At 41.8% G+C, this 13,734-nt stretch overlaps 1 protein-coding gene across 1 annotated transcript in view; it reads left to right on the plus strand.

Annotated features, from left to right (window-relative positions):
* The first annotated feature begins 4,048 nt into the window (after positions 1 to 4,048).
* Ngly1 (N-glycanase 1) overlaps positions 4,049 to 13,734 on the plus strand; it is a 57,703-nt gene continuing 48,017 nt past the window's right edge. Inside the window, exons 1-2 of the mRNA XM_005080986.4 lie at positions 4,049 to 4,245; positions 9,071 to 9,185. Of these exons, the coding sequence (XP_005081043.1) occupies positions 4,115 to 4,245; positions 9,071 to 9,185 (246 nt within the window). The 5' untranslated portion in view covers positions 4,049 to 4,114. The remainder of the gene's footprint in view (positions 4,246 to 9,070; positions 9,186 to 13,734) is intronic.

Genomic DNA, 13,734 nt, shown 5'->3' on the forward strand with positions numbered 1-13,734 from the left:
CTTTATTACCTGAATCCCATTTCCAGAACTCCTTTGTTTTGTTGTTTTGGGGTTTTGGAGACAGGGTTTCAGTGTGTGGCCCTGGCTATCCTGGAACTCATACTGTAGTTAAACTTTAATCCCAAGTGCTGGGATTAAAGGTGTGTGCCACTACTGCTCAGCTGTTAAAGGCTAGCTCACAACCTTTCCAGAACTCTTATAGTGGAAGGAAAGCGCCGACTCTCAGACATTGTCCTTTGATCTCCAAATGCCATGGGCAGGGCATGTGTATGTGTGTACCACACACACACACACACACACACACACACACACACACACCTGAATAAATAAATAACATTCTAAAATAAAAATTTGAGGGGCTGGAGAAATGACTCAGAGGCAAAGGTCCTACAGTTCCAGAGGGTTAGTGTCTATAGTTGTGGGAACAGCGTGGCAGCAGGCAGCATGCATAGGTGCTGGAGCAAGAAGCTGAAAGCTCAGGCTGGAGAAATGGCTCAGAGATTAAAAGCCCTGGGTACTCTTCCAAGGGTCCTGAGTTCAATTCCCAGCAACCACATGATGGCGCACAACCTTCTGGAATGAGATCTGGTGCCCTCTTCTGGCTTGTAGGTGCACATACAGACAGAACACTGTATACATAATAAAATCTTTTAAAAAAAATCAAAAAAGAAGCTGAAAGCTCACATGCTTTACCATGAGGGAACTGAAAGTAGGACAAGGATATTTGCAATTTCAAAGCCTAACCCCAGTGATGCCAGTGATGTATGTCTTCTAAGAAGGCAGTATCACCTAAATGTCCCCAAACTGTGTGACTGATGGGAAACCATGAGTTCAAATACTGGAGCCTGTGGAGAACATTTTTCATCCAATCCACCACATGTCACTCCCTGGTCTTCATAGACTCCTGGCCATATGATGCAAAATGCACTTATTGCAACTTCAAACGTTCCTATAGTCTTTCACAGTCTTAACACGGTTTAAAAGCCCAAAGTCTTTTCTAAGATATAAAGAATCTCAGAATGAGCCCTCTGTAAAATCAAAAGGCAAATCACTTATTTCCAACATAAGATGCAGAATATACATTACCATTCCAAAAGGGTGGGAGTGGGGCATAGTAAGAAAATTCTGGGCCAAAGCATGAACACAACCCAGAACAAACGCCAAGTCCTATCTATAGCTCTGTGTCTTCTGCCAAGGGCTTAGATAGCTCTACCCCTGCAGTTTTCCTGCCTGCAGCATCCATCTCTCTCTTGGGCTGGTCCTACTGCCTATATGCAGCTCTCCTTGGCAGCTTTCTCATGGTGTTGACGTCCCCAACATCCTTTAGTCTCCACTGCAACCAAGTTTCCCTTTCACAACTCCACACAGTTGTCTCTAGCAGCCTCTTACTCTGGAGCCTTCACGCAGGCACTCTCCTGCCACATGTTGCCTGGTCTCAGAGGTTCCCTGAAACCACAGAGGGAGGACCTATGACCCCCTTACTCTTGTTTCTTTTGTGTCCAAAGCCAACCCCATGGGGCAATACAGCCAAGTGTAGCTACCAGCTTGGGATGGCTTCTTGAATCACATCATCAGCAATACTTTCATTAGGTTGTTTCTAGGATCAGAAAATGCTTAGGTTGTCTTTTACACGTCGGAAGCTTGACTAGGTGGGGTCTTGCATAGAGTACCTTTTCCCTTTGTTCCATGCAGGGCAAGCTTCTCCTTAACCATGCTAATCTTCCTCTCTCCAGCACATGCCTCGGCTGCAACATTAAGATTCCTAGAGCTCCTTTTCTCTACAATCTGTGCATCTCATCTCGTTTTCTAGCCCAAATCTCCAAAACCCTTCCATAGTACTCCCCCCAAGAACCAACATGGTCAAGTTCATCACAGCAATATCCCATACTCTGGGTACCAATTTCTATTATGTTAAGGTTCAAATGAGACAAACGGCTGAGCTGCCTATTTAACACATCAAAGCAGACCTGGCCACCAGGTTCTCCCAGAATCCCTCACTCCATACCTGTTACAGGGTATGACTTACAAACCACCCACCCCCTTCTACCCTGAACTCTCTAGTCCAGGGGTAGGGTGCCCTTCCCCAGAGGCTCCTCCCTACATAATCCAGACATTTTGGTTACTTGCCTCTCTGTACTTTCGGGCCTCCTGGCAGCTGCACTTGGCTCCCCGCTCTCCCCTCACCTCCCCCTCTCCCCACATGGGTCATGTCCACTTTGGACTTTCTCAGGGGTCCCTGCCTTTGGCTGTGCTCTTCCCTCATATCTACAATAAACTTGCTTCACCACCGCACTAGGGGCAGTCACGTCCTTTCCTTTCCTTTCATTTCTTTCACTTTTTCATTCATATTAGCACTAAGTTTTTCTCTTGCTGTGATTAAAATGACAAATGAAGGCAACTTATAAAAGTTGCGGTGGGTTTTGTATGTTGTGTATGTTGACAGGGTCTGGTGTAGGCTGGTCCCAAGTTCACTATGAAACTAAGGCTAACCTTGAACTTTTGATTCTTCCTCTGCCTTCAAGTTCTGGATTTTCTAACACGTCCAGCTGAACACACATCCTTGAAGTTGGTCCACAAACCTAACTGCTAAAAATTTAGGCATATTTGACAGATGAATATTCAGAAGTTCTAAGAATTCTTAGACAAACTTGCCCAGAAATACTATATTTCAAATGTTAAAAAGCAGTAGATAATAAGTGCCAAGAAAATAAGTTAAATATGTAAATATCTTTAAAATGCAAGGCCAAGAAATACTTGCTAGCCATGCCTTGTGGTTCATGCATGTAATTCCAGCTATTCAAGGAGAATGGAGTACGGAGAGCTCCGGGTCTGACTGGGCGATGAATTGAGGTCAAGTCCACCTTTAGTGTCATCTCATCACTAAAAGGTAATAATAAATCCGGGTGGTGGTGGCCCACAACTTTAATCTCAGTACTCAGGGGGAAGAGTCAGGTAGATCTCTGAGTTCTACAGAAGCCTTGTCTACAGAGTTCCAGAAAAAAATAACAATAATTAAATGAAGGGCTCAGTATGTAGATCAGTGCTGGAGCCACAGCCTCCATGTAGGAAGGCCTTCAGGTTCAATCCCAGTAACAAGGACCAAACACATTTGGTGAAGTTTAGAATTTTTGCAAAAAAGTAAAATAGAAAAAAGTTACTGGTATTTAATCTATCAAGGGTATGATGAGGCATTGACTGGACTAAAGAGGTTAGGAATTCATTTTCTTTTCTTAATGTGCATTTATGTTTTGCCAGAAGTGCTGGGTCCCCTGGAACTGGAGTTATAGACAGTTGTGAGCTGCCATGTGGGTGCTGGGAATTGAACCCAGGTCCTCTGGAAAAAGTCAGTGCTTTAACCACTGAGACTTCTTTCCAGCACTGGGATTCATTTTCTAAGAGAAATAGAGGATACTGGTAGATGGTATGCCTGTATGAGTCGAAAGATGCAATGTGTGTATAAGCTTTGTTCTCTTCATTGTTCCTCATTGTATTTTATGCTGTTACTTGCAATATGTTTTATATGGGTCACAACATGATAAGCTGAGTCCCCAACTCCTCAGCAAGGTACAATATGCTGTTTAAAACGCTCCTTACAGCAGAATCATACCTTGTGAGCGAGAACCTGAAGTGATGTTCATCAGTCTAATTCGGAAAAGAATACACAAATCGGAAACCCAGCAGAATTCAGAGCCATGCTTTTGTTCTTGAAGCCAGACTCTTGTAATCTCAGGTTGAGGCCAGCCTAGGCCATATACCAAATCCCCCCAAAACAGACACAAGAAAAACTTGTTCTTTCTTCTAGGGTCGTTTCTTCCACAAACAGCATCCATCGTGAATGGAAGGCTGAAAAATATCTGAGCTGCCTGGCAAACCCAGCAGCCACAGCCCTGGCTCCCTAGTGCCAACGATCAGATCCGCCTCTTGGTGCCTCGCCCCGCCCCTAGCCCCGCCCAGAACGCCCCTGTCCTCGGAGGCGCCCCGCCCCTCGGCGCGGAGGCCCCGCCCCGCCCGCCCCGCCCCCGCTGGCCTCAGGCCTCAGCGGCAGCCTAGGCGCTCAGCGCCTGCTCAGTGCGGGCCGCGGCGCGAGGTGGCGGAGGCCGCGCGGGGCACAGCCATGGCGTCGGCCGCACTGGGCAGCTCGTCGAGCTCGGCGTCCCCGGCCGTGGCCGAGCTCTGCCAGAACACCCCGGAGACCTTTCTGGAGGCCTCCAAGCTGCTGCTCACCTACGCCGACAACATCCTGAGGTGCAGCCGGGGCCCCGAGAGCCTGAGGGCCGCAGGCGGGCGGGGCCGTCGGCACTCGGGCCTGAGGCGGGGCGGGCACGGCGACGAGGGCTCGCCTAGGGTGTCACTGCCGCTGACAGATGTAGTGTCCCATCTCACCGCAGGACCCGGGCTCTGTGACTCAGCCCGAGTGCGGGCTGAATGTCCACGCCGCGTTTGGTGGTTGAAACATCTGTAGTTTAAAGTTACGAACTTCCTATTCATTTCTGGGGTTGAGTTCAAGCTGACTCCTTAAGTAAGAGTTTTGAAGGAGAAGTCGCTTTCGTTCAGAGTGCAGCACTCTCCACAGCTGCTCCCCACAGGGTCGGTGCTGGAAGTTGGAGTCAGCCCCCTGCTGCAGCTCTTTGGGTCAGGGGAGCTTGCTTGGGGACGGCGTGCGGGAGGGGCACACGGGGGAGGTTAAGGAGGTGGTTAAGTGCTGACTGATGTCATGCCCCTGGATGCTGGCTTCAAGAACACTGACATGGAGTCTGCTGGAATTCTCAGCTTCACGGCTGTACACTTCGTGTGGTCCAGTTTTAGAGAATTAGTTGGAAGCGGTTTGTTTGAGACAGGGTGCTGTCCTCTATGGCCCAGGCTGGCATGGAACGCGCTCTGTAGCCCAGAACTCATGCCAGTCCTCCTGCCTCGACCTACCACCGAGTGCTGAGGTTACAGGTGTGAGCCGCCCCAACAATAACTTCGATTAGGTAGCAATCTTATTTTAGAGTAAATTGAAGAGCGAACATGTGTGATTATATGCCATATGTTAGGCAGCATTGAGCCTGTTCACAGCTACATAATTGTCGCCCACGTGACCATCATTCTCCTCCTTTGTGACACCTCACCTTTTCTACCCTGAGACCACACACCACCTCAGAGTACAAGATGCCCATGGACTCCGAAAGAACGCCCAGGCTTGATTCTTGAGATGCTGAGATTTCCTCCTGAATTCTTAAGTCTCCCACTCTGCCCCTGTACAGGAAAGAGGGACGGGCTTGTGAAGACGAAAGCACAGGTGCTGACTAAGAACAGAGTCCTTAAAGGACAGCTTTGCATGCAGACAACGCCTGGATAGGAGTGTGTACTACTAAACTTCTAAAAGAAACCGGTTCATTTTACAGCCTTTACTGTGGCCTGTATTTCTGATCTTGAGTTTTTTGTCTAAAAAGGAAATAGGAGTTTGTAACTCAAATGATTCAGACTGATGTGAAAATTGCCCTTGTATTTGTTTTCAAGAATAGAGTGTGTTCTGAGAATTCAGGGTCTGACTTGGTTGCGGGTGGTGTCCTTTTCTCCATATCCAGTGACTTCCTAACTCTTAAGGAAAAGTTTCAGATGCCTTATTGGGCCCTGGCCACACATTATATTTATACATCTCTAATTTGGGCAGAGAAAATCAGAATTGTTTCCATTGGTATTTTTTTAACTCATTAGCAACAAAGTAAAGGCATATTGTCCCACCATCTCTTCTGACCTCAGAGTTTCAGAACAGTTTATGGAGTGGAAATGCAAATAAAAACTTCATTAGCATATCTTTGAACTCATACTTGTTGTTGTAAACTCCAGTGAAATAATACTTTTAAATTTCTGCTTGAATGATGTGAATCATATCCCCAGCAGTAATACATCTAATTAAATTACAGAAAGAAATGTGAGCTAATTTGTATGCAAAAGCTGCCATCCAGTTTTAGAAAAGATGAGCTTGCTTTCTACTTTGCCCAAAGCAGAACAAAACAACTCTGTATCGGTTTCACTGACATCACAGTTGATTCACTTATCCAATTTTGGCCCGGAACTTGACCTGTTACCTGAGAATGATTTTAAGCTTCTTACCCTCCCACCCACACCTCTAGATTACAGGCATGGTCTATCACATTAGGTGTCAGGAGGAGCTAGAGGAACCCAGGGCTTCATGAATGCTAGGCAAGCACTCTACCAGCAGAGTGGATCCCCAGACCCTAATTCATTCATTCTCGAACATACATATTTGATAGTCCACTAACTGTTTACAAAGCACACGCAGACATTATTGACTTACTGGGTGTTATTGGGAAGAACCAAGAATCAAAAGTTTCTTTGTTCAAAGAATATAAATATATTTGGAAGAAAGACAGGTATGGAAACAGCTTATTACATAACACCAACAATTCAAGATAGTGTTTTCTGTTTCTGTATTTATACTCTTATGTTAGGAGGTATCAGGGAGACCCAGCATGAGAGAGTAAAGAATAGAAGTTTGATCAGGTTGGACCAAGGGATGGAGTATCAGAGATCATTTATGTGAGGTGATAGGCAAAGGGAACTCATGGTTTCTCGAGTGGAGATTCATGAGGAATAGCATTAGAAGATACAGCCATTTAATGTAATTGTAAAGCAATGTTGTAATCATAGCCATAAATGCTGATGGAGTGGAGGAAGACATTGACAGAGGTTCACAATTGTAATGACAGTGCAAGAAGTAATAGAAGACAAAATGATAAAACTGACTTCCAGTCTTTAATGTAGGTTGTCACTGACACATAGAGAAAGTGAAGGTGAGTGTCGAGGGTTGGTGAGTCTGTTGGCAGCTTATGTGGTGGAGTATGTTTAGACTTTATAAGTTTCGGTTCTCATCAACTGTTTTTAAGTGTGATGATAGGCAATTTACACATAATTTCCAAGTTTGAGTTTCCTTATAAAAGGGAAGGAAAATACTCTAGGATTGCAGTTAAATGTAGGAAAAAAAAGGACTTGGCACATATATAGCTACTACTGAGGTTATCTATTATCATTATTATTATTGCTAAATTACAAGTTTGGTGGAGTATTTGATTAGATTTGTTCTTTGAAATTTCAAACATGTTTTAGTGCATTGTTTACTCTTCCTTCCCTTCCCTATCAGTATCCTCTCTATTCTACAAGTCCCTTCCCCACAGTCATGCATTTTTATTTGTCTTGTGTCTCACTGGCAGGTTGTTTGTTTGTTTGTTTTTTGAGAAGTGTTTTTGTTGTGCTTTTTTTGAATGTTAGAGATGAGGCCAATGATTGTTTTCTGTATCCTTCCTAAAGCAGAAACCCTGTTTCCAAAAAAGAGTTGGAGGGGGGGATTGACTTTTCTTACCTGATTCAAATACAAAACAAATGTTATTTTTCTGAAAATTAAATGACTGGTAGATAACTATGAGAGTAAAAACAACTAGGAAGACAAAATATTTTCAAAGTGACAGTTGAACAAGTACAAGGAATTCTGCTACCTTCTCAAGATTCCACCATTTTAACATTATCAAAAACTAACCATTCAGAAAATGTCCCAAGAAAAGATATAAGATAATTGCTAACCAGTAAAATAAATATTACAACTTGCAGAAATATTTAATAGATAATAGAGATTGAGGGGCTATCAGAGTGTGACAACAAAAACAGAAAAATATGCAGAGAAAATTAAGTTGATGGAGAATCAAGAAAAATTAAGATCAATGCCTATAGTGCCATGGATATAACAGGACCAACTTTGGGGCTTCATCTATGCTTAAGCTCATTCAAGTCTGCTTAGCATTTTTAATTTTTTTAAAAAAGCATTTGGGTTAGGCATCCATAACTAGTTCAAGGAGAATTTTGAGTTTAAGGCCAGCCTGGGTGAAACAAAGCAAAGAGAAAATAAAGAATCTGGGAACTAGATATGACCGTCATTATTCTGTTTATAGTACAATAAAAACCAATAAGTAATATGTAATTGTCATGCAGAACCCTAGAAGCTATTGGGAAAGTTAAAATTGCTGCCTTTTTAATCTGGGATATCCGATTGTGGTGACACTGACATGTTTATTACCTGTGTCATGTATCATAAAAAGTCCCAGTGGTCCATAGTTAGCTTGGCAACTGTTGGGGTTACTTTATAGTTTGATTTTGTTTCTTCAAATGGTATGCCATGGGAAGCAGGGATGCTGAACATTTTGTGGTGCACAGGGAATCTCCCCTCAGCTGTGGTCTAGATATTATGACTGTCAGAAATTCTGGCCTCATACATAGAATAAATGTAGAGAGGATAAACGGTCCTTAGCTCCCAACAATCAGTGCTTGCTTTTGAAATCATTTGTGGAAAGAATTTTTTTAACATCCAGTCCTTTGTAAATCTACAGATTTTATAGAATGCAATGGAAATCTCATAGTATTAATATCAAATTGTCATAAAAATCATTGACCCTCAGTCTTATAGTTCTCATGGAAGAGTTTATAGATCGGTACTAATGTATGATAGTTAAGCTGTACAACTTAAGCTTTGTCCTTGAATATTCATGTTTTCCTTTGATTACCTTACTTTGAATACTAAAAATATATTTTCTACTGAGGTGGGAACTTACAGTAAAAACGGTCATTGGTCCAGGGAGGAAACGAAGCTAAGTAACTATTAAGGTTCGTGCAAAGCTTCTGTAACTGGGTTTCAGTTCACAAATACTTCTTAATCACCATCTTTGTGCCTTGGACACCATTATGGATGATGGGATCCCTCAGAACAAGCAAAGTTCTCTGCCCTCTGCCTGGAGCTACTGTCCATTATTTTCTTTTAGAAACTACAGTACAGAATTAAAATGTCACACCATTTCCTATGGCAGCATTAATACTGTCATCCATAAGGGTGGACAATAAAAGTGCCCTGTGGTACAGAGGTAAGAATCATGAAATTGAACTGTTTGTCTGGTCTGCTCAGTCTTTAAAGTTGGAGCCTATACTGCCATGTAGAAGTGCAGCTGATATAAAATGTGAAAAGAAACATACTTAAACTCTTAAAAGGTAAGTTGCTACATATTATATCTTTTTTTATCAGAAACCCCCATGATGAAAAATACAGATCCATCCGTATTGGAAACACAGCTTTTTCTACTAGACTCTTGCCTGTCAGAGGAGCTGTTGAGTGTTTGTTTGAAATGGGCTTTGAAGAGGTAAGTATGTGTAAGAGTTTCCTCCCCCTCTTCATGTGCAAAGCAGTCAGCAGTAGGGGTGTATAGTTGTTTTAATGAAATAGTATTTTTAATTATTTGATTACATTTTGAAAATGTATGGAACTAGTTTTTTGCCTGGATATTTTTTAACCTGTTAGACATTTTTAAAATATGATAAAGTCAGGATAAAAATGAAGCAAATTTCCACAGGTAGGAATTCTTATAAATCTCAATGATTCAGAATAAAAAGGGTGAAATACAACCCAAAAACCAAACACTGGCTCTGTGAGTATGCAGTGAATCCCAAGATATCACCATTGTCTCTAGTCAGAAGTAGAAAATGTGAAACGAATACAGAAAAGATGAGCTAACCTGCCCCACAGAATCATTTTCTTCTGTGACAGGAATCTCAAGATGTTCTATCATATTATTTCACAAGAAGAATTTGGTGTCTCCATCCTCTCAAACCTGTGGCAGAGATAGCACAACAAACACAATTATCAGAATTGTGAATTTTATTCAATAGTCTTACCTACTTAGGAAGCTGAGACTGGAAGATCGTGAGTTCAGGGCAGCCTGGATCACGTACTAAGACTGTCTCTAAAAGACAGACAGACAGATAGGATTTGAAACTTTTATGTTCTGCTATTTCTTATGTATAGGATATTGGAAGTTAAGCAGGACTACAGGTGCCAGTATCAGTCTGCATCAGTATTTATAGACTTTGTTAAAGAAATAGGATGTACTTCCCTTCCTGTTTATCCTTCCTAGCCAAATTCTGCTGCATACCCAGAGCTTATGTTCTAATATATTAGAAAATATGAAAGCAGAGACAAGTACAAAGAAGAAAACAAGACAGTGTATTGTACTCCCAGCAATTAGAGTTGCAGTCCTGTACAGTGAAGTGACTAGGGAAGGCCTCTGAGGAAGGAAAGACAGGACCTGAGTAACATGAAGCCATTCAGGTATCTGAAACTCAGTTCATGCAGAGGACTGGCAAAGGGCTTCTATCAGTGGTAGCTCTGACCCAGAAAATAGCTTTAGGGGTAGACAGAAACCAGGCTTACAAAGACTTAGACTGTTTTGAGTAAGAGAAGAAGTTGTGATGGTTGTCTATGAGAGTATTTTCAGAGACAGTTTAGGAAGTCCATGACTAAATGAATTGTAGAATCCCTTGAGGGATTCAAATTTTTCGTAGACTAATTAGATTGGGTGGAACTGTGGAGGTAGGGACATAGTGGAGGAAGTGGATATCTAGGAACATGTCTTTAGATGCTATCTCTTAGCCTAGCCACTCCCTATTGCTGCTCTGGTATACTTCCTATCTGACTAGAGAAGCCTCTTCCTCCACATGGTCCCACCATCATGATATTCTGTCTAGCCATAGGTCCAGAAACATGTTGCCAAGTGACTAGGGACTGAACCCTCTGACTGAACCAACATAAATCCTTTCTCCTTTAAACTGTTTGTGTTGTATATTTTCTCACAGAGACAAGATAAGGAACTAATAGTGGGGCCATTGAAAAGTTTTAATCAGGGAAGAATATTTTCAAATATTTAGTTACTGTAAAGAGAACATTCTGGAGTGCAGGCAAGGGATGGTGCAGGAAAACCAATTTAGCTTGTTAAACTAGTCTAAGCAGGCATGGCAGTGGTTATGTAATGTTGGAAGAGTCTTTATCTGTTCTGTCCCTTGTGTTCTTAGTTCCTAGAGGATTGCTATTATAGCACAGATATTAGGCTGGAAATATTTGTTGAATTATGCAGAGAGATGGATTCAGGGATTCTATTTGTGTATGTGTGCAGAGGAACCAATAGGTCTTGATGAATTAAAAGTCTTGTACAAGGGGACAGGAAGAAATTGGGGACATCTCGTTTAGGTTTCAGACACTAAGTCTATAGCATGTAACTTGGAAAATAAAAGACTCAGAGACAGATCCTTTCTCCTCTTCCTTATATTCCTTTCTCCACCTAGCCATCTCCCCTGTCTCCACCTCCCCAGTGCTGGGATTAAAGGCGTGTGATCCCAGGTGCTGAGATCACCTTTGTGTGAGTTGTTTCTTTAGGACTGGATGACTTTTGTAATAGTCTGTCCTTGAACTAACAGAGATCCATTTACCTCTTAATCCTGAGTTCTGGGATTAAAGGTGTGCACCACCACTGCCTAGCTTCTGTAGCTAACTAGTATGGCTGCTTTGCTATTTTGATCTCCAGTGGCTTTAATAAATCATAAGCAGTATATCACCATAATAGCAGTACCACTAAATAAGATAGAAAAAAATCCTGGAAAGTAGTAGTTTTTAAGGAAGAAAGGACTGCATGACTTTTGGACAGGTTTGACTAATTTGCTATTAAATACTGTTTAAGTAGAAATGTTAGTCTATTGAATAAGATAAGCCCACAACTCAAAATAAATCAGGCCAGGATTATAAAGCATGGTATCGTCTGATTACAGTTTATATATAAGCATCTGAATTAGAGAATTTCAAATTATATAGGGAGATTACTGCTGGTTTCGTGCAAGGAAATGAAGACTTAAATAATTTTAAGTCTTCTTAATCACAGGAAATCTTTTTTTAGATTTATTTTATTTATTATGAATACAACATCCTGCCTCCATGTATGTCTGCACGCCAGAAGACGGCTCCAGATCTCATTATGAGCCACCATGTGGTTGCTGGGAATTGAACTCAGGACCTCTGGAAGAGCAGTCAGTGCTCTTAACCTCTGAGCCACCTCTCCAGCCCCTGCAGGAAATCTTTGTAATTGAAATGTAGGTGCTGTATCAGTTTCTCATTGTTGAAGTGTCACAGGTACAAGGGAATCATATTTGTCTTTCACTTAACACATATTTGTTTGCTAGATAGGATAACTTCTGACCCATTTTGCCAAGGACTGTATTAGTTTTGGCCCTAAATATCCCACATCCAAGAAAATGCCTCAATGCCAGGCAGTCTTCATAGTTGGTCTGGTCTCCTCCATGCCGGGTAACAAACTACTCTGAGACTTGGGATAGTATTTGATGTACATGGAGTCACAGTGCTCTTGATAAAGTGAAATTATATTTGCTTTCTGGCAGGTTTTAGACTTCACTCTGCAGATATGAAGTAACTGTTTCATCAATGTGACTAAGTTGTATGAAGGATTAAAATAGCTGAACATGCATTAGGAGTTTTGATAGACTTTTAAATTGAAAGGAGCATCTAATTTTTTCCCTGAAATTTACAGATATATGTTAAAATCCTGAAAATGATGAGTGAGGTTGAGGAAGACTGGGATCCAAATCTCTTTTCCACCCTGCAGTTTAGTGTAGTGGGGGAAGTTCTCAGCCAGGAGTCAGACCTGTCCTTCACCTGTATCCTCTTTCTCACTTTGCTAGGGATGAAGAATGGGAAATCTGGCAGAAAGTTTGGGTTGTTTGATTTTTCTGAAACAAATTACTGGCATTTAGTTGTCATGGCCAAATTTGCTAAACATCCTGCAGTGAGAATTATCTTGGGAAAAAATGTTTTGATAACCAGGTTTGTTGACTCTTAGAATTCTTGATTTCTTAAAATTACATTTAGCTTGTAATTTTGACATTTTATGAAAACATAGTGCTATGAATTAAATACTTTCAATAAGAACATATTGATTGGTCGTTATCATTTCTAGGGTTGGTTAGAGCCATACCTCTGTCCTCCTGGGGTTCTGAAGTGTGGACTGAGATATAGATCCAGATACCTAGGTGCTCCATACTTAACTCAAATATATACCAGTTCAGTTTTGGCCACAGAGTTCAATTTCAGATCCATTCCCCCTACGGGGGGACTGCCTCCTGCATTTTCAGTGAAGCTTCACTAATACCAAGTCCCCAGAAGGCTCCATTGGCGGGAACATGTAGATGGTACATGTAGATGTGAAACATTTTTCCATTTTTAAAACTTTCATTAATTTTTTTGTTTTATTTTCTGAGACATTATTTCCTGAAACTCACTGTGGAGTCCAGACTGGCCTCAAACTTGTGATTTTGCTGCCTTTTGGCTTTCCTAGTACTGGGGTTACAGACCAATCTTTGTTTTTATTGAAGTGTGCTATTTTGTACATTCCTGTGAGGTCCTATGTGATGTCTTGATTTATGTATATGCATGAGGTAATGAGCAAATCAAGGTCATTGACATGTCCATCATGTTGAGTACATTCAAAATCCTCTGTTTGGAGATACAACTACACATTTGTAACTACATTCACTCTGCTATAGGAAAAAGACACCAGAATCTACTCCAGATGTAGCACTGTACCCATTGACTGTCCCATTCCTGTCTCATAACTATCCCTGTCCCCCATCTCTAATATGCAGTGGACTTCACTTCCTTTTTAAAATTGGAAAAGCCAGATTCATGAAAGTGAACCTTCACTGTTGTAGATGTTCTGTTTGCTCATCCTCACAACTATTTGCAAAAGCTTGTAGATTTTGGTTTCAGACTAAGATGGAGTCAGTCAGCCAGGCAGTGGTGGCGCACGCCTTTAATCCCAGCAATCGGGAGGCAGAGGCAGGCAGATCTCTGTG

The sequence above is a fragment of the Mesocricetus auratus genome, unplaced genomic scaffold (assembly GCF_017639785.1).
Source record: "Mesocricetus auratus isolate SY011 unplaced genomic scaffold, BCM_Maur_2.0 Super-Scaffold_100006, whole genome shotgun sequence".
Classification (NCBI taxonomy): domain Eukaryota; kingdom Metazoa; phylum Chordata; class Mammalia; order Rodentia; family Cricetidae; genus Mesocricetus; species Mesocricetus auratus.